This window comes from Euwallacea fornicatus, chromosome 7, assembly GCF_040115645.1.
Source record: "Euwallacea fornicatus isolate EFF26 chromosome 7, ASM4011564v1, whole genome shotgun sequence".
In the NCBI taxonomy this organism is placed as follows: domain Eukaryota; kingdom Metazoa; phylum Arthropoda; class Insecta; order Coleoptera; family Curculionidae; genus Euwallacea; species Euwallacea fornicatus.
This window is the reverse complement of record NC_089547.1, coordinates 1,427,229-1,447,072: the sequence shown is the minus strand read 5'-3', so window position 1 is coordinate 1,447,072 and position 19,844 is coordinate 1,427,229. Positions and strand designations below refer to the sequence as shown.

At 33.9% G+C, this 19,844-nt stretch overlaps 6 protein-coding genes across 12 annotated transcripts; 2 read left to right on the top strand and 4 right to left on the bottom strand.

Moving 5' to 3' along the window:
- Positions 1 to 178: 178 nt before the first annotated feature.
- LOC136340252 (pre-mRNA-processing factor 17) lies at positions 179 to 2,755 on the bottom strand. Its single transcript, XM_066284171.1, has 6 exons — positions 1,741 to 2,755; positions 1,199 to 1,457; positions 954 to 1,139; positions 717 to 886; positions 566 to 658; positions 179 to 461 (listed from the first exon to the last, which is right to left on the bottom strand). Exons 1-6 carry the CDS (start codon positions 2,516 to 2,518, stop codon positions 232 to 234), a joined length of 1,716 nt encoding a protein of 571 aa, XP_066140268.1. The 5' UTR covers positions 2,519 to 2,755; the 3' UTR covers positions 179 to 231.
- Positions 2,756 to 3,093: 338 nt separating this feature from the next.
- Positions 3,094 to 4,619, top strand: CNPYb (protein canopy b). Its single transcript, XM_066284223.1, has 3 exons — positions 3,094 to 3,364; positions 3,480 to 3,826; positions 3,909 to 4,619. The coding sequence occupies exons 1-3, from the start codon at positions 3,253 to 3,255 to the stop codon at positions 4,152 to 4,154; spliced, it is 705 nt and encodes a 234-aa protein (XP_066140320.1). The 5' UTR covers positions 3,094 to 3,252; the 3' UTR covers positions 4,155 to 4,619.
- On the bottom strand, positions 4,286 to 5,012 carry mRpS33 (mitochondrial ribosomal protein S33). The gene is made up of 3 exons (XM_066284232.1): positions 4,857 to 5,012; positions 4,638 to 4,788; positions 4,286 to 4,535 (listed from the first exon to the last, which is right to left on the bottom strand). The coding sequence occupies exons 1-3, from the start codon at positions 4,873 to 4,875 to the stop codon at positions 4,337 to 4,339; spliced, it is 369 nt and encodes a 122-aa protein (XP_066140329.1). The 5' UTR covers positions 4,876 to 5,012; the 3' UTR covers positions 4,286 to 4,336.
- A 166-nt stretch (positions 5,013 to 5,178) lies between these two features.
- On the top strand, positions 5,179 to 16,138 carry ENGase (Endo-beta-N-acetylglucosaminidase). 4 transcript variants are annotated; one of them, XM_066284175.1, is made up of 10 exons: positions 5,179 to 5,408; positions 5,972 to 6,254; positions 6,313 to 6,479; positions 6,534 to 6,834; positions 6,892 to 7,057; positions 7,130 to 7,339; positions 7,394 to 7,742; positions 7,796 to 7,952; positions 8,273 to 8,379; positions 15,501 to 16,138. In XM_066284175.1, exons 2-9 carry the CDS (start codon positions 6,004 to 6,006, stop codon positions 8,376 to 8,378), a joined length of 1,707 nt encoding a protein of 568 aa, XP_066140272.1. In that variant the 5' UTR covers positions 5,179 to 5,408; positions 5,972 to 6,003; the 3' UTR covers position 8,379; positions 15,501 to 16,138. The 4 variants fall into 4 exon arrangements, with proteins under 4 accessions (XP_066140272.1, XP_066140270.1, XP_066140271.1 ...); XM_066284173.1 differs by lacking the exon at positions 15,501 to 16,138 and adding an exon at positions 5,595 to 5,670 and having other exon boundaries at positions 8,273 to 9,032; XM_066284174.1 differs by lacking the exon at positions 15,501 to 16,138 and adding an exon at positions 5,556 to 5,670 and having other exon boundaries at positions 8,273 to 9,032.
- LOC136340260 (uncharacterized) lies at positions 8,720 to 13,162 on the bottom strand. 3 transcript variants are annotated; one of them, XM_066284190.1, is made up of 8 exons: positions 13,045 to 13,162; positions 11,330 to 11,474; positions 10,910 to 11,203; positions 10,821 to 10,850; positions 10,679 to 10,753; positions 10,239 to 10,430; positions 9,725 to 9,940; positions 8,720 to 9,227 (listed from the first exon to the last, which is right to left on the bottom strand). In XM_066284190.1, exons 1-8 carry the CDS (start codon positions 13,051 to 13,053, stop codon positions 9,076 to 9,078), a joined length of 1,113 nt encoding a protein of 370 aa, XP_066140287.1. In that variant the 5' UTR covers positions 13,054 to 13,162; the 3' UTR covers positions 8,720 to 9,075. The 3 variants fall into 3 exon arrangements, with proteins under 3 accessions (XP_066140287.1, XP_066140286.1, XP_066140288.1); XM_066284189.1 differs by lacking the exon at positions 13,045 to 13,162 and adding an exon at positions 12,162 to 12,220; XM_066284191.1 differs by lacking the exon at positions 13,045 to 13,162 and adding an exon at positions 12,162 to 12,220 and having other exon boundaries at positions 9,725 to 9,901.
- On the bottom strand, positions 14,152 to 18,724 carry LOC136340271 (keratin-associated protein 19-4-like). 2 transcript variants are annotated; one of them, XM_066284224.1, is made up of 5 exons: positions 18,323 to 18,724; positions 16,401 to 16,579; positions 16,198 to 16,346; positions 15,967 to 16,077; positions 14,152 to 14,575 (listed from the first exon to the last, which is right to left on the bottom strand). In XM_066284224.1, the coding sequence occupies exons 1-5, from the start codon at positions 18,332 to 18,334 to the stop codon at positions 14,475 to 14,477; spliced, it is 552 nt and encodes a 183-aa protein (XP_066140321.1). In that variant the 5' UTR covers positions 18,335 to 18,724; the 3' UTR covers positions 14,152 to 14,474. The 2 variants fall into 2 exon arrangements, with proteins under 2 accessions (XP_066140321.1, XP_066140322.1); XM_066284225.1 differs by lacking the exon at positions 15,967 to 16,077 and having other exon boundaries at positions 18,323 to 18,707.
- Between the last annotated feature and the right edge of the window lie 1,120 nt (positions 18,725 to 19,844).

The window sequence follows — 19,844 nt, the reverse complement described above, 5'->3', positions numbered from 1 at the left end:
TTTTTTTTAATTCGTTGCAAACTTACATTTGACTTTATTTAATTGCAATTAAAGTACAAATATTACTGATTATATTTGGGTTCAAAGATTCGATTCAAATTTTTTCTTTATGATTTTATCAAACACAAACAATCAAAGAGCGTTAAACAGGTTTTTTTAAACAATAAAATGACGCATCTCTAAACTGGAGGTCCCCAAAGAATTTATTTACAGTGTTTATTTACAATCGAATTAATCCCAATACTTGATAAGTCCATCCCAACCTGCCGTCAAAAGTTTGCTAGGTTCGTGCGGGTGCCACAAACAAGATATACAAACATTGTCATGTGCCTTCCATTTTTTAAACAATTTGGCAGTTTTCCAATCCCAAATGAAACATTTCCCATCCGCGTCTCCTGAGACCAAATATGACATGTCCGGAGAAAAGTCCAATTGACAAGCATATCCAGCGACCATGTGACCTAATACCAAATATTTCATATTATAAAGGATGAATTTTTTAACACAATACACGGTAATTGCATTGTAACCCCTGTAAATCTAAATTAAAAAAATACATATATACCTGTAAAAGTTTTCTTTCTATTCAGTTTGAACCGATTCAATGCCGAAAAAATTACAACTTTGTTGTCCATGCTTTGGCATGCCATCCACTTTCCTAAAAAAAAAAAATCATATGCAATTTAACAAATTAAGCTTTCATGTTGTTTTTTCACCATTTGGACTTGGAGTCACTGCTGGCATGCTATGCATTGTGGGATCAGCTATATATTTCATGTCCACTGGTATATTCCATTCCCAAACCCGCAATGATTTATCATCAGAAGTTGTAACAAACCTTCTATTCTCATCAACAAAAGTAATTGTGTTTACTGCACCTAAATGCCTGATAAATTGGGAAAAACGTAATAATGCATTTATCTGCTTCATTTCATAAAATATATTATTTATACCTGTCATATTCTTGTACAATATCTCCAGAACGAATGTCCCAACAAATAATTTTCTTATCAGAAGTACCTGCTACAAATAAGTGCTGCTTATTATAATCAGGGTTGAATTTAACACAATAAGGCACTTTCCGACTAGTAAACCTTGAAACAACCTTTCCAGACTCTGTATCCCACAGCTTTATGTACCTAATATAAAAGAAAATCCCATTAAAAGTTCTGATCCTACAAATTTGTCAAACACACACCTATCATATCCAGCTGACAAAAACTGGTTGCCACTGTTATTAAAATTAATATCCCGTACTGCTTGTCTATGGCCATAGTAGGTCCTAACACATCGTCGTTCATTGTATACTTCCCAAAGTTTAATTTTACAATCCATACTGGAGGACAAAAATAAGTGTGCAGTTTTTGGAAACCAGCGTATAGCAGAGACTCCTTTTGTATGTCCAGTCCAAGTGTGAATGTGTGCTTTTGGTAGAAAACATTTGTCTGGTGGTGAATCTACAAACAATTTAAAAAGATAGATAAAGGACTAACCAATTGAAATTTTCAGAACAAGTTAGAAGCTGTCTAAATTGAATATAAATTTTCTTGACATTTCAATTTTATAATGTCTCCTTAATATAACTAAATTTTTGAAACAATGTAAATCCTTATGACCTTGAAAAATGTTCACTTGATATGTAAAATTCAATACAACAGCAGCATTTGATACATTTTTTTAAGGCTTCAAACAAAAATGCCAAAAGGGTTGTGTTTTGTTGGGTGAAGACCTTATATATACCTGATTTAAGATTAACACCAACATCCTGAGGTGCATGTAAAAAGGACCTTCCTTGATAATCAAATGCATCCTTAATATGCAGTACTGATTTCTCTTCAACCAGCTTCTCTTCTTGTACCTTTCCTCTCCTGTGTCTTTTTGAAATAAGCTCCTGCAATTCGGCCTGTTCTTCTTCAGTAGGTCGCATGACCCTTTGCTCATCTTCAAACCCACCCCATGGTCCTAAAAAACCATCTACGTCATCAGGATTATTGTTTCTTTTCCGCTTGCGCTTGTCCAGAGGCCTCAGGTGTGTTTTTTCAAATACTGTCTTCATGTTTGAATCCTTGGCCTCTTCAGTACTTCCAATCACTTTCATTAAACCCATTTCGTCAGTGCTCACTGAAGGGTCCAAAGCATAACCAAAGCTGTTGAATGTACGTCTCTGATTTTCAAATTGGAATTCACTGACATGGGCTGGTTCAATGTGTCCTGATAACATGTTTCTCTCGAATCCTTCCTGCTGAGTTTTAAAAGGGTTCAAAGGGCCAACAACTGGGGCGTATAGTTCATCATACTTTGGATTGTATAGGAGTTCTTTTGTATTGGGATGGATGTATATTTTATCACTTTCTACTGCGGGGGGTAAGACTGTGGGAGTTGCACAAACCTGAAGATTTTTTTTTAATGAAAATGGGATCAAATCTTTGGATAGAGGCTCTGGGGGTGAGAAAGAAGTTCCCACAGTCTCTGAAGTGACTTCTTCATCACTACTAGTATATCCTTGTATAGATATCATATTACCGATTAATAACGTAAACAATTAGGGCTGCATTAAATAAAAATCTATTGAAGCTGAACTTCCTAAAACACTTTCGAATTTTAGTTGATTTATAAGTTTGGTTTGCGTTTCATCAGCTTGTAATCCGAATCACTGTCACATACACCTCGTGAACTTAAACTACCCTTAACTAAGCCACGCTTAAAACGCCAGACAATACAGGCGATACTTTCAAAAATGTCAAACTTGTCAAGTTAAACCTCGCTTACACAATAAACATCTGTTGGTGCAAATGATTATCAGAATAGTAGCATAGTTTTTGTTTTTGTTTTTCGTCTTTGTCAAACTGTCAAGTCATGTCAACACTCCGTCATCAAATAATGTCTAATCATAATCATTACAATTGATAACTGCAACTATCTCATTTCTGACAATTGGAATTTCCGAAAAGATCGGTTTAAATAGAATAGATCCCGATCGGATGATTTCTAACCAATTGGATTGGCTGAGCACCAGCATAGTTTGATCCAATTGGTTGAAACTTAACTAATGGGGATCAGTCCGATCATCTTTATGGTGTAGGACTTTTTCAACATTATCAAGAATTTACGAACTGGCAACGTCGATCGCCTTTATTTTTATTCTCTTTATAGTATCTCGATTAATTATATAGCAGAAAATATAGTACACCTACATAGAAAATAGGAATTATACCGCAAAGTATACTGTTTTTTAATTTGTGTTATTCGAATATGCTATATTTTAGAGGTAGATTTACTGTCTTAATTTTTTTATTAATATTGGTGAACGCCAATGCACTAAACGAAGAAGACGAAGGAGTTAAATATGCAAATCGATGTGAAGGTAAATTAAACTCTCCGGTATTTTGAATATAACTAAATATCCACCACAGTCATAGATCTTAAAACCGAATTTATAATAATAATTGTGTGATTCATTCAACTATTTCTTATTTTAGTCTGTAAAATATTGGCCATAGAACTACAGAGCAGATTAGAAGAGACGGGAAAAACTCACGATGTAATAGAAACTGGATACTCACTCGATGACATTAAACCCAAAAAGAAAAAAGAATACAAAAAGTCAGAACTTAGGTTAATTGAGTCTCTTGATGGGGTTTGTGACCGTATATTAGAATACAACATACATAAGGAGCGTGACGATAGCACGAGATTTGCAAAAGGCATGAGTCAAACATTTCAAACTCTGCATGGTTTAGTCAATAAGGGGGTAAAAGTTGAGTTAGGAATTCCCTATGAGCTGTGGGATAAACCAAGTGTTGAAGTCACTAATATGAAAACGCAGGTTAGTTCCAATTATACTTTCATTAAATATTATTAGCTTAAATTACACAAGCTGGTAAAACTCAATATAACATCTTTTCTAGTGTGAAACACTTCTTGAAGACAATGAAGCATTTATAGAAGAATGGTACTTTCAACATGAGGATGGAGGAGAACCCTTGAAGACTTTCTTGTGTGAAAAGATTGTGTTAAAAGGACAGGACACCAAATGTTTAAAAGAACAATTGAAAGGGGATACAGATGAGGAGAAACCAAAAATTGATATAAAATCTAAGAAGAAAAATCGTAAGGAAAGTAGTGATCTAATTACTGAAAAACATGAACTTTAAGTATGTGATATTTTTTAATTTCAGTAGGTATTGGTAAATATAAGTTACCTGACTGGAGATATTCCAGATCTTTGTCATTGTGGAGATAATAAAATTTTTGTACAAAAGATTAAAGCCAAAAAAATTCCATATTCAATAATAAATATGTTTAATTTTAAAATATTGCAACAAAATTTTAGAAATCATTTCTTTGAACCTCCAGGTTGTCTCTTGGTTTTTGTCTTTCCTCTCAGCACTCGCATCCTTTCCATCTCCTCTTTAAAATCTTGATGTTCATCTCTGTAAAGTCCATAGTAACGTAATTTCATCATTAATTTGCCTGTCTCAACATGTCTAGGATAGTATGCATAAACATCTCTCCGAAGATTTACTGGATGTTCACTAAAAGTATTAACAGATATAAGTATATGCTCAATTCAGAGGTGTAAAGACAAATGTTAAAACAATAAATGATATGTGAAGTGATTGACATTATTTTCCTACCTGAAAAGCTTCACTACTTTCATAGATTTCTGGGTAGTTGGCCTAATAGGTTCCCCAAATATTCGATTGCTTAGGCGGGTCATTCGCCGTGCATATTCAGTTGTTTGCTTTATTAAATCTGAATACTTCACGTAATTGCTCATATTATTTGCTTGCAAGTGATACGAAGTGGATAATCAATATTAACTGGAATATTTATCAATTACACAATGAGCTCACCTGCGAGGGCTTTAAGCATCCATTAAATGAAAGTATTTGGGCCGTAATACCGAAGATAAACACAAATAATGAAGGTTATGAATTTAGTTTGGTTCATTACGTATTTGACTGTAGACTTTTCGTAAACGGAAATCTGGATGGAATTGATCTCCAATCAGCTGATTTTCAACCAACCAGATTGATCACCGGCCGCCGATGATAACCGCCTAGTCCGATTGGTTGAAAATCTGATGGCGTGCAATCCAATCCAGATCTGTATTTCTAAAACTGTCTAATCCTAACCATAGTTTTAATGTTTTTGTTTTGCCCGTATTATGTATGTTGAAGTACTAGAGATTCCATTATTATTTATATAAATAGTTAATTTTTTAATCTCATATTACTGTTATCAAAGAACGCAGTATTTTGTATGCTATAGGCTATAGTATTTCGATAAGAAAAGAAATTACATTGTTGGGTGTTAGTGATATTTCATATTTATATTTTTCTGCGGTAAACCACATTTCTGTTTATAATAACTATAATGAAAGAGATTATACTTAGTAAATTAGGGTGAGTGTAGTCACATACGTTTTACATAAAAAAATGTTGATAATTAAACTAGTTTATTATTTGATATTTTTCATTTATGATGCTGACATTTGATTAGCTGATTTGTTAGATGTTTTTTTGAGAATTAAAAAAGATAAATTGTTCAAGCTTGGTGTATGGTTGAAATAAATAATATACCATTTTAAGGGGACAACAAATATTCAGCATATTCAGTGCATTTGGCATGTGTATTCTGTTTGGTTATGCAACTCCTTATGTTAAGGTGGGTATATATGTAACTGCAACATGGACAAGCATGCATGATCAATTAGGAAGAAACTATTAGTATAAATAATATATCACCAAAAAAATGTTTCATCCCTGTATTAGTACATTTTAATATAGGTTGTGTTGTTATAAGTGAAACAATAATTATAGCCACACAATCATCTACTGTCTGCATAACAGGAATCATCCTGTATAATAGTGATTCATTAGTATGTGTATATAGAGCATTGTTATTGTAGTTGCCATATCTCTTTTTCAAGTGAATTGTCATTTAATAGACACAACCTTATTTACAGCATAATCACATTCCAACAAAAAAAATTGAAAAATGATTCCTAGTTTCACTCAGTGCCGACCTATTGTGAAATACTCTGATATTGAAGACTGCCTTATAAATCCACCCGAATGGGTGAAACAAATACAACCTTTAAAAGAACGTTCCAGCCATATAATTAAGAATGCTCTATCAGATTGTCATTGCACTGAAAACACGTTCAGGCTAAGGCCACGTATTGATTGTAGGGCTGCACCAAAAACGTTGGTTTGTCATGATTACAAGGGGGGATATCAGGCAGATTCGTAAGTACATTCATTGAATATTAAATATGTTTGAACATTTTTCTGCATACCTCATTAGGTATGTGCCTTTTGACAATCATGAAGACAAAACATTAGCAACTGATGGTTACACTTTTTACAACTGGTCTCAAGTAGATTACTTTGTATACTTCAGTCATTATTTTATAACAATTCCACCACTAGCATGGATTAATGCAGGGCATAGAAACGGCGTTAAAGTCTTAGGTTGGCAGCACTAAAAGAACATATTCAAACTTACATTCTCTTGAATACTTGCAGGCACCATAATCACTGAAAACCAGGATGGCGTTAAAATTTGCAATGAAGAAATCTTCAATAATCATGATCAAATGAAAGAGTTCGTCTATCGCCTCACTGAAATCCAAAAAATATTTGGATTTGATGGATGGTTACTAAACATTGAAAACACAGTACAAAACCCTGAACTCCTAAGGGATTTTGTAGAAATTTTGACCTTGCAGACTCATCTGCAAAACAGTGAAAATGTTATTATTTGGTATGATAGTGTTACAAAAGATGGAAACCTTAAGTGGCAAGATCAGCTAAATAATCTAAATAGGTGGAACTCACCTTCAGTGTCCAGTAAATTGGTAATTTCAGTACTAAATTATTTTAGATGTTTCTTTGATTGTTGTGATGGTATATTTTTGAACTATTCTTGGAACGAAGAGAAATTGGAAAACACCGCAGCTTTAGCTGGGGCAAGGCAGTTCGACGTTTTCGTGGGAGTTGATGTGTTTGGTCGTAACATGTTCGGCGGAGGACAGTTCAACACCTATAAGGTATTAGGTCAACTCCTGATTTCATTTATCTTTGATTGTGTCCTATAAGTAGCCAAATACTTAATTTCTCAGGCTGCACAAATAATAAGGAAATACAATTTGTCAATGGCCATATTCGCTCCCGGATGGACTCATGAAACAATGACGAAAACAGCCGAGGAGGCAGATCTCTGTACATTTTTGAATAGAGATGATGCTCTTTGGGCTACCTTATGGCCCTATCTGTATACTCATCCAATAAATAACTTTTTTGAGACGGATTTTCATGTTGGCTTAGATTTTGTAAATTATGACGAGAATATTTTAAGTGACGAATTAAAATGAATATTTTTTTAGAATAATTACAACCTTTATATCCAGAAGTTTCAAATGTCATGGGTACTAAGTCCGGAAGACTTAACTTCTTTCGCTAATAATCTACAGGAAAATATCAGCGACTGTTATTGCCTTAAAAGGGCGTATTGGAATTCAAGAAATGTTTGCTCTATTTCAGATGAAAAGTTATGTGCAAAAAATAATTCAGAAAAGTTTATCCATAGATTATTTTCTTGTGATATCCAATTAAGTGGACGAATTGGGGTCTTTTGTTTGACAAAGAAACTTAATGTTGCAGAGTCAACAATTGTTGACATATCTATGTTGACATGTTATAAGAGCGGTTCGGTGAGAACTATTCATTTGCTTGGTGAGCTCAACCTAAAAAGGAAAAATGAACGAGAAGACTAATGATGATTTTAGGTGAACGTAAAGCGTTACCTGTCGATAATTCGTCCTGTTTGGAGGTTGCGCCACTCACTGATAAGGAAGTGATCTATAATAATTACCTAAATAGTATAGCCAAACGATTTTTTAAAGTTTTGAGCAAGCCCAAAGATAGAGGATGTATTATTTTGAGGTAAGAATTAATACGGTGAATATACAAGATTTCACTTCGATTGCGGTGGGACATGAACATTACTATAATAACCTAAACAGTGATTTCGAAAGGTCATGCAGGAAAGGTATCTTTTTTGCTGCACCTGCAAAATATTCTGTCAACGGGGCGCTGCACTCATTGGAGTATGAGTGCCGCTTGATCTACGGCATAAAAAACGCTTTAACCCACAACTTTTTTGTTCAAGGTGTTTTAGCTTGTACAAAGACAGAGAAATATAGCGTCTAAATATCGTTGGAATAGTCTGTGTAAGTTAATTATAATTTTCATTTTAATTGTAGCATGTACGAATTCACAACTACATCATGTGATCTTCTTGAAATTGGAGCAACAATTCGCAATGGAACCACAATTCATCTTATTGAGTTTGGTATCATACAGTTGTAACGTAAGTAAAGAACAACGTATTACAATTTATAACTTATTCTTTTGGTAATCAAGTTTTTACATATTTATGCCGAAACTATACGAATTGGTGCTCAATAGAGTCTGTCGTTTGCTATTTTTTATTATGAATATGAAATATATATAGAAAGGTTTCATGTTAAAAAAGTTGTTTTATGCAGTTGGGTATGGAGATTTTAAGTGGATATTTGTTTTAGGATTCCTTACTATAATTTTTAGGAGTTTTATATTAATATGACGTTGGTAACATTAATATTGTGTGTACATATATCAAACGATGGTTTCTAAAACCACACAATTTTAATGTGTAAGAAATCGTCCTCTACATGTTCAAGTTTTTATTTTGTTGTTTTATGAGTACATACAGTATATATGGAGGGCTCCTGGAAACTGCATCAATCGAATTTGTAAAAACTAAAACGTTCAGCTCAAACTCTAACCTATTCATAACGCCGTTTAAAAATCAAAATAGGAAGTGTTATACGAAATAATCTTTAAAATCCGGTCATAATGCAATAATTCAGGAATAGCGTTGCGTTTCATTCAAGTAAGAAAGTCGACCTTCTGTCCCATTTAAGATAAGAAAGGTTTTCGGATTCAACTTACTGGAAGAACCGCCTTGAAAATATTTAATTTAATCAAAACAAATTAGTGTATTTAGTAATTTAAAATTTTTCCATCACGTTAATGGGAATCGAAGACTTCTTGTCTGTGACCTATTATTAAATCGTTCTTCTGGGAAACTTCTATGGGTATAGCGTGCCCTGCCACCTCGTCCATCATCATTTGGGTAGTATGGCCTGCCATCAGGATAATACCACTTATTTCCACCTAAAATTTGGTCAAGTAAATAAAGTTCTGCAAGACCAATATTAACGAAAACGTCAAAGTGGAGTCTCGAATTACCGAATATCTAAATGTTCTCAATTCTATAGGCTACAACGTTCTATAACTTGTTGAGATTGAATTTTGTGAGGATTAAAAATGTTCAGTCCTTTATGTAGGTGTGTACAAAAATTGAGTTAGTTCAGGATCACTGTGGCAAAGTTACGTAAAGCAAGATATATCGAAAAAGAAAGTTAACGTGAATGGGTGTGAAGGAACAAATAACTTCGGTTAGTTTCTATAACTTAGTAACTATAGCTAATTTAGTAATTTGCTGTACACAAAAATGTCATTTAGCCCTTTCATTTATCATTGACCATCAAGTGCTACAAATATATTTTTATACTATCAATTATTGTGATTTTGATACTATGAAAATGAAGCATTGTCTTTAATCATGCACTAAATGATATAATTTTAACCTGTTCAGATACTTGACTAACCTGTGAGACGCTTATCACTATTACTGAGATACGGTTCAGTAATTGGGTCATGATCCTCATGCACAGGCCTAATTTGATCGTTATAAATTATGTCATCAGGGTCGGTGGTTGTAAATGTTGGCGGCGCTGCAGTTGGGGTGGTAGTGGGTCTATTGACCAGGTTATTGAAGGAACTTCCTTGAAAAAGCGGTCGAAAGGTCACAGGTCCAGTGTTTGCTTCGTGAAAATTCAACATGTTTATTTGAATATAAGATAATTTTTTTGCGAGAAGAAATAGAGGAACGGTACGTATTATGTACATGCGTTATGTATGCACTTGCAGAAAGTCATTTTTAGAGGCATTCAGGCCAAGAATGGGCAAGTTCTTCATCCACTTATTCCATATGATGGCAGCAACGAAAATTTGTTTGCATATTTCTATTTTGTAATTTTATAACTTCATATTTAAAATTTTACGTATATAAATAAAATAATGTAAAATAAATTTAGGGTTTATAATATAAAGTCTACGTACCTCCAGGATTGAATTGGGGTAACTGAAAGTTTCCAAAACTTGGTAAAATCGACTGGAAGCTTTGAGCAATTGCCGGTATAGTACCTATGAAACTTTGGACTCCATCGGAAAAACCTGTGGCAAACTGTTGAGGAGATGGAAGAATGCCTGCAAATGCCCCTGCTACTGGACCTAGGCCTCCCCCATTTCCACCTGGTGTCAATTTATATTTAAACGTGAAACAAATAAAGTGTTTATTTATAATTTCAGTCATAATTCCGGCCTGAAGTTATCTTGCAGAAAACGACATTAATTCTAGTCTTGTAATTTAAGTAATTCTTTTCTATTTCACTTTTCATCAACTGAATCGATCTGTTAATCGTTATGAATCTTTCGGTGCTTCATAGCTTCAGAACCATATTTCTCTTAAAATATTTTACCAGAGTAAGGAGCTAACCTACTTTGGACTTGAGTAGCCGGTCCATAGGATCCTTCTTGGTGGGGCCTATTTCCACCTCCAAACAATCCTCCGCCTCCTACAGAAGTAGATAAGTGTATGAACAACCTAATTATTATGATTATTAATAAAGGCAGGATTGTTACCCCCAGGTCTGTGGCCTCCACCTCCATGACCTGAAACGTAATATCTCTTCAACCAAGGAATTACATGTTATTAAAAATGATGAATTTACCTAACCCTCCAAAAGGCCTATGCACCCCTAAAGGCCTATGCCCTCCTAAAGGTCTATGTCCTCCCAAAGGTTTTTGTCCTCCATGATCGTTTGCAATGGCCCCTGATCCGGTAACTGTAGCGGGATGAATGGGAACCACGGCACCAGGGTAACTGCCTCCACCGCAATTTACGTTTATATGGTAGTTGTGTTCTAAGTTGTAGTACTGCAGATCGAAAAATGTTCTTCCCGTTCCTTCAGTTTTGGGTTTTCCGAACCCCCCAGCTCCTCCAAAATGGCACGGATTGGTTGCACCTTTATTGCGAATTTCAAAAATGTTTAAATGTGAAGATGCTCAGCGAAAGTTTGCTTTGCAATTTGCAAACAATGTTTAGTTAAATATTCTTTTCCTGTATGAATTATACTCGATAATCAGTATACCTTGATTGCTAGGACGTCTTCGTCTTCCACCTTGACCGTGGCGGTACTCTTCATTAATATCATTGCCCAAGAATTTGCTGTTGTCATTATATGCCCATGTTACCGTTGAAAGGTACACCAGGACCCAAATAGTTATTTCAGATCTCTGTATTAAAAGCACAATATAAGAATTGTGCAAAACAACTAAATGGGAGAATAAAAAAACTGAAAATTAAACAGTTAACAGCCAATTTACTACTTGTTGATCGATTTGGCCTTACGATGTAATAAGTAAATAAATAGTGTGTCTATACGTGTCGTTGTTGTAGGTAATTTTAATACAAAAAAATTAGTATAATGGGTTCATTTTTTCGTGCAGTGAATAATTCAATTTGATCAGTTTTATTGTTTTCGTTAATTGCATGAAGGAAGTTAGAAATAATGGGTTTACTTGTCGTAGGTAATGACCCCTTTAGATTTAAAACAGCGGTTTGGTATTCACTTGGACCGAGTTAAACTCAAGGGTGTAACACAATGTAATAATCTTAATATACAGATTGTTAATTAAGTCTATGGTCTATAGACAGACTTTGAATTGATGAAATCTGGCAAGACTTTGTGTTCGAGATTAAAAGCAAACCTCAGTTCAGCTACTGCAGTCACGGACTAATTAGTTAGGAGTTAATGAGGTCGAGATTAACAGCAAAGTCAGAGCAGAATCAGGCTAGGGCCATTAATATTCAGTATAGAGAGGCATGAGAACACATCTTTGTTCCTCTTGTATGATAAACTCAATTATCTGCTAAAGCGAGGTTTATGCTCAGTTTTAATAGAAGACCAAATGATTCCTTACAACTATTTTAATAATGTGTACATCGTAGTTAGTTTCCATATCAACATACGTGAAAACTAATGTTGATGCGTTTCGGCGCGTATTTTGTATAAATAATTACTTAATTAAAAACCCGAGACAGTGAAACACACATACGGCAATGAATTTGTATGCACGTACTCTCCGTGAGCCACCATGGTTAAATCAATTTTCTTGTGCACATAATTTATAGTAATTGCCAGGAAACCCGCCTCAGTGCTCAGATATTTAGTTAATTAAGGTATGTCAACGATTCACTGTTGAGAAAAAAAAAGTTGCGGGTGTGATAGCGCGGTTTATTAATCTTAATGATGACAATAATGATAATGAAATCACGTATTGCATACTCGACGTCTTTTAAATTAAGTAGAATTTTTTTGAATTTTGAATAGGTAAATACTTACTTCGCAGATTGCGTGCCAGCAAAACGAGTAGGTAGTTCCAAGTAGGTGAGGAATACCATAGGTATTGCTTATATTTAATGTTAAAATTAATTAAAAAAACCGTTACTTTTCTGGAACCAGAAGTGCAGTCGCCATCCTGTCAAAAATTGAAGTTGCCTTGATACGGTGAATTGTATCAAATTGACAAGTTCATTGCTAGAGGAACAGGACCGTAGCAAGCGCCTCAAGAAAAGAAAATTTGAAGGCGAAATTTATTTTAAAAAGTGATACTCTTCTGATTGCAAAGTAGCCATTTCATCATAAATTGAAAATACTTTGCTTAGATGTGTTGTGAGATATTGACAATTTTATTGGCTAGAAAAACAGGCCCGTAACAAGCGTCTCGAGACAGGGTATTTTTAAGGCAAAATTTAAACATTAATTATTATTATGTTATTTTGTTTTTAATGGTACCTACTCACTTGTGCCATTACGCATCAGCAAAAACGATATGCAATTCCCAGTAGGTTAGCGATCACAATCGAATTTATACAATAAGAATAGAAATCAAGTCACATTAAAGAAGGAGTACCATGAGTACCGGCTTTTCAGACGAAGAATATATGCATAACTAAATTGTCTTGTGGGGTTTTAAACTTGTGGGCTCTCAGCTTGATTCAAGGAAAGGAGAAATCTTGCATAAGTTTTATGGATTACATAAAAATTATGTCAGAGTTGGGCTACATTTCAACGCTACTGGTTTACATTATATGTAGGTTTTAACATATAACCCGCGACATTATTGTTATTAAGATGTCGAGTTGTTTTTGCTTGTATGATTAGGATTCCTAATTTTTTAACGTTCGACGAGAGCGTACTGTAGGCGTTAGATTCATTAATGAATCATACCTGTGGCGTGCTGGTGAAAATCGAGTATGTTTACCTACTTATAATTTATTGAAGGACGGGCAAAATACCATATTGCCTACTGAGAAAGCTTCGTTCACCCAAAATTTCACACTTTCAAGGTTTGCCCCAAATGATTTAAATTTGCAATACCCACAGGGTCTGTATAAGACGTAGGAGTGGGCTGGAGCGAGGATTTCGAGACAGATCCGTAAACCTAACTACCATGAACTTTCTTTATTAATCTAAAGCAGTTCTATAAACACATAGAGAATTTGGTAATTAAATTCAATCAATTTGCTTTTTGATTTGGATATTTGACATTGCATTAAAGATCACTTAGTAATATACAGGGTGTAACATATCATCATGAAGATATTTCAGAATGTGATAGTAGTGTGCAAAATAATAATCAAAAAATGCTAATAGATTATGGTCAAAAACGGGCCATGTTTGGCATATACGTGTCACCCTGTATGTCGAAAATAGTACGTTTGTGACCATGGGTCTTTTACCATTTTTTAATTATTTTGCCTGTTGTATATTTTGTCCCCTGAAATATTTCCATTATGATACATTGGACCTTGTATAAGTGGGCAAGTGAATTTGTAAATTATGTTCGCTCGTAGGGGTGTCACGAGTTTGATTAAAACGTTTATAAAATACCACAAATAAAAGAAGTATTTTAGGAATGTATTTTTTATTATTAAATTACATGTGAAAACATAGCAATAAAACGAATTACTTGCTATACAGTGTTACATAGTTAAGGATTAGGTACATATAAACAGTCACGCGCTCATAACAAATTTAAAATAAAAATAAACTTATGATGTATTACAGTTTTATCCATGACGGGCATACGTTTTATCTGCTCGTAATGGCATTAAGAGATTCTCTGATCTTGGAAAAATATTATTTATGTAGGTACTCATAGTATTGAAGTATAATCGAACTAAAGTGAACCAAGAATTACACTTTCATAATGATCAGAAGATATTGATGTTTATTTTCTGTAGCTGGAGTAGCCATAACCACGGTATCCATAAGGCCTTCCTAAATAGTTGGTTCTGTATCCTCCTAAACCACCCAATCCAGATGAATAACCTGGTAAAAAATTGTTGCAATTATAATACAATGCAATGATACATTTATCGGAATGAAAATGAGCCAGAAATGCGTGATGGCAATAATGGTAAAGTTCGAAGGTTGAGATTTTCGTTTTTTCCCATTATTATTGTCCCACTAGAATATTAAGACACATATGGAAAAAATTATCCAAAAATAACTTGACTGTGTAACAGTAATAACAAAAGTTGTATACAGAGTGTTCATAAAGTTACCCATAATGACATTATTTTTGAAACTGAATCTTGAGTTCGCCCTTATATTTGTATTGTCATCATAGCCCAAGATCTGATGAGGTTCAGATTATTAAATTTTTAATCCTTTGTCATGAAAGAGCGTGTTATTCTAAGAGTCGCTATAATTAAGTAAAATATGTATATATATAAACATTTTCGTCATATCTTAAAAAGACAATTGCGTTTCCTTTAATACCACAAAATTCTTTAGAGATTTTGTGTTTGAAACATTTTTCTAGATTTTGAAATAAAAAAGTTAAAGTTGGTGTATACTGTCTCTTGAAGGCTGTACGGGATGATCTATTCTACACTGACCCAGGGGCTACTCAGCGCAACATAAAAAAACGCAAGATTTTTGCATGAAGAATATTATGTTTTAAATTGATTACCCTATTTGTTTTCTAATATTCGGACAGAGTATGCTTTTCAGATTGCAAGAATTTACACATTTGTACGTTTCTGTTCCATTCAAATATTGCCAAATGTTTTGAAGAAACTTATAAACTTTTCTCTTTTTTTAGACTTCGACACCCAGTATTACTTTAATAAACCTTTTTTTGATTATAGTGGATATAATAAATTTGGGTTATTTTGGGATATAGAATAGGTTAAACTTTCTGTGTTAACCACATGAATTTCTTTTATAAATTAATTTTCTTTTTTTTTAGCTCTAGTTTTGCGCCTTCAAGTGGAAATCAGTGAAGCTGAAACGTCGAACATCCTCAATTGTTAATATGTAAAATAGGGGAGGATATCCTTTCTCAGTACAAGCGTCAAGCCTCATTGACACACCCATTCAAACACAATAATTAAACTTTCAAGCTTCGAAGATGATTCATTTTACGGAATTATTCACGTACAAGGTCAAAGCTTTATGTTGTTTTTGTGCCCTGTTCATGCAGTTATAATATTCACTTAGAAATTGTTATTATTTGAATAATCTTGCTATTTGTAACAATAACACACATCATGCACAGATACACATCGCTTCAACATTCACGTTATAAGTTGTATTTGAATATGGTAACATACTCGTTAACATGCGCACCCTCATAGAAGCGTATTTACACGTATTTATAGGCAACAGCGAGTATTTTGTTATAGTTTGGAGTCTTCAGTAATTGACTCGGTTACCTGAGGAACTTGACTCAAAATTGTCGTAACTGGCGGTGGATGAACTGAAATACTCAATTTTTTTATTTCCTATTTCCACAACTTCAGGGTCTTCAGTATTTCTAAGTAATTCTGTAAATATTCCTAATATCAACCCATAGGTTAAAAAATAAAATAATTTATTGTGTGACTACTTCAACCCAAAATCTTGTGCGGCTGAACACGTGAAATACATATAAAAAGATAACTCACCAGGCCCGTAACCTCCGTACCCACTATATCCTCCGTACCCAGAGTAGTACCCGGGCCGATACCCGGATGAATAACTATTCCCGTATCCTCCGTATGCTCCTCCTGGATAATAGCCAGAGTTGGTTTCATAGTAGCCACTTCCGATAGAACTGAAATATGCGTTCTTCCATGTCAAGGCTTGTGCCGAAGAATAACTAACTCACCTAGGGTATCCACTCGTGTAATAAGGTCTCGTATAATAATTATTGCCTAGTGACGAGCTACCTAATGAGGAGGTACCATAATAACCTCCGTAGTCGTAGCTGTTGTAGCCGCCTCCTCCGAGAAGTCCATAACCACCACCATAGGTTGACGCCACCAGAATGGTGAGAATGAGAAAGATCTGGTTGCCAATTAAACCAGTTTTTAGAGTAGAATTAGGTACCGATTTATAGAATATTTGTGAAAAAAACAGTTTCTTAAGTGATGTTACTGCCATTAATCGGTTACTATTAGCGATATAATCATAACATTTCATCAATAAATAAATACCATAATGAGATTTACACACTGGTCAAGTGTACCGTGGTTCAAGCCAGTTTAAAGTAAAAAAAAAAAATTCGAAATAAATATCGCAGATTAGATTTGAGAGGGACGAGTTGTTGTAAGTTTTGTTCAATAACTCTGTGATAGTCGTAATTTCGTGACTAGATATTTCAATGTTGTTTGTAATAAAAATCTAGGTCTAAGATAAATATCACCTATTTGAAACGATTTGTTTTATAGCAACAATTTGTGTATATAACGGGTTATAAAGTACAATTTTTCAGACTATTTAGGGCAAGAACAACCTTCAGTCAAAATATCAAACTAGACAATAATTAATATTCAGCTCTTTTTCATATAGTGCCTTTAATATGCCCATAAAGGATTTTCGCACCTGTTTCCCAATAACAATTCTTATTACGAGTTGGACTAATAAAATTGAGTTTTTTCGATGTTAGTCTTGAATCTGATAGGTGTCAAAATTTGACAGAAATAGCAGCCAATATTGATAAACATTTGAAAATGTTTAATTATATCAATCTAAACACCTAAGGTTGAATTGTTGGAAAAGAGATCTGTGCTATTGGATTCTGAGATAGAAACTCTATCAACATTCGTTTTTTTACTTTCTCGATATCTTGTTAGATAATTGAAATACAGCGTGTATCTCGAAATGCAGGATTTCTGCAAAGTACCCTGTATATAGAAAACCCAAAATGGCGACGACTTATTTTTTGCCACTCTCAATAAAAAACGCCAAAAAATAACCGATTACCTCCGTAACATCATTGATTTTGAAACATCTTATATACAAGGTTGTTCATAAAATTAATAAAAAACAGTTTTATACGAAAAAAGACACAATAGAACACGTATCACCAGACCCAGTTGAGTTTTTTTAATATTAATTATAAGTTAAATTGTTTATTTTATTTGTATAATACTGTTTATGGTGTGTTTACACCATTTTATGTCAAAAATACTTTTTATCTAAAATAGAAATTATATTAAAAAAAAAATTATATTATTTTAAGCAAAATTTCTTGACCCACGTATCTTCATTTTGAGTCATCCTATATAATTCAGAGTACCAGCAAAAACTAGTTTCTTCGGAAACGTTTACAATCACAAAACTATTACATACAACTTTTTTTCGGTATCTATTTATGCACTATGCTGCTTCGCTGTCTAACTTTGTACATAGGATGTGTGACGCTTTTGACTTTATTTTTAAGGGGTGATCAATCACATTAAAAGAAAACGCTAAAACGTAGAATAATCAAAATTATTTAATAAAAAAGATTGTTTGGTCTTTTTTATATAAAAAAAAAACGAAGAATATAAAAAAATATGAGAAAGAGTATTAAAAAATCTCTCGGCGCTTATTTTGAATATGAGCTTAAAACACTTTTGAAAAAGATACTTTAATTAAATCTTTTTAAAATAAAAGAAATACAGTTTGGTCTCTAAATTTGTCGATAACACGTAAAAAAAAACAAAAATTATCAACAAAACGTGTAAAATCGGTGATAAATTGGTACATACCTACCTGCCACGATAAACTCTTAAATAAAAACAAAAACGAATTCCTTGTACTTACAAAGTGATTCATCCTTTGCTCCACTAAATACTTGACTTATATCTTGAGACAAAAACCGATTTGCCGCCATCATTCCGATTTATATGGTATTTACTCCATACGTAACCTTGCTCACAGTTACTCCCACTTTCTGGTCCGCCCGAAGAACATGAGTTTTGAAAATCGTAAAATGTTATTGAACTGAAATTAGCAATTCGTAATGGCTCTAGGTAGTAAACCCTATGAAGGTTGCACACATTTGCTGGCGATAAATAAATAAATACTTTAGGTACATGAGTATGTTGTATCCAAGGCAATCTTTTAAATGTTACAAAGGAAGAACCATGTAAAATACAATGTTTTGGGATGGTTCGATAATAAAGTGTAAATGTGTTGGGCAATAATGGGTTTTGTGGTGATATAAGGTACATTTTATGAGGAAAATAAAATGAGGCAGACGTGCCCGTAGTTTATTTCGATTTGTCCGTATTTTTTATACGTGGCCCTAAATTATTTTTCACACGTTCATAATTTAATTTTTACGTGCTTCTAGATTATACTTAACGTGCACGTAGTGTTTTATTTGCACACCCCCCGAATGATTGTTCACGCACCCGTGGTTGGCTTGGTACCTGTTCGTAGTTTTTTTTTGCATGCGCCCAGATTATTTATGCAGAAACAAGCAACAACCTCTTAAAACGTGATTTGACCTAATCTTATTTCACCTATAAACCCTGCAAGAGATTTGCTATTCTTGACAGCAATAAGGCGTAGGATCTATAATTATATGGGACGAATCTAGAAGTGAATATAGCTGATTCTGCAGGTTTTGTCATGCCAAGTGTATAGTCCATCATCATGTCCGTTTGTTAATGTATACTAGAAAGATACGATTTCGAACGAGACTCTCCCCAGAAGAGACTCAACATTTAAAAAGTTCATCTCTGGGATCTGACCTATCTAAGCTATCAGGAACAATAAGAGAACACATATTATGGAGCTCTTTAGGGCTCCACTGCTCATGACCGGAAGTAAATCTTAGAGAAATTGGTGCGATGACACATACGATGAAGTGGGACCGAGACGAGGATTTGGAGAAAATAGAAGTGAGTACCTAATAATAGATGAGTTAGAAATAGTAATGGGAATTTCCTCATATTGTTCTTATTTATTTAACATTTCATTAAATACATTTCTTAAATGGCTCAGCTCCAAAATGGAGAGCAAGCGCAATGTCGAGAAAGAAAGGAAAACTTCCCCTTGAGAAGCCGACTCTTTTGAACCGCAAAGTATTACCTCAGAGCTAATACATATAGTATCTCTGTTCTCAATCCAAAATTCGAAGAACACAAAGAGAGAGCCATCCCTGAAATCACAAATTTATTGGTTATTTGGAAAAGGACCTTCACCAAAATGTATAGATATGTAAGTAAACAAAATAATATATTAATAAATTATTATTATTATTTGATTATGTAGTGATAGTCGTTGAAGATGCTTAAAAATCGTACCAAAAACATAATTCTGGGGGACAAAAAAACAT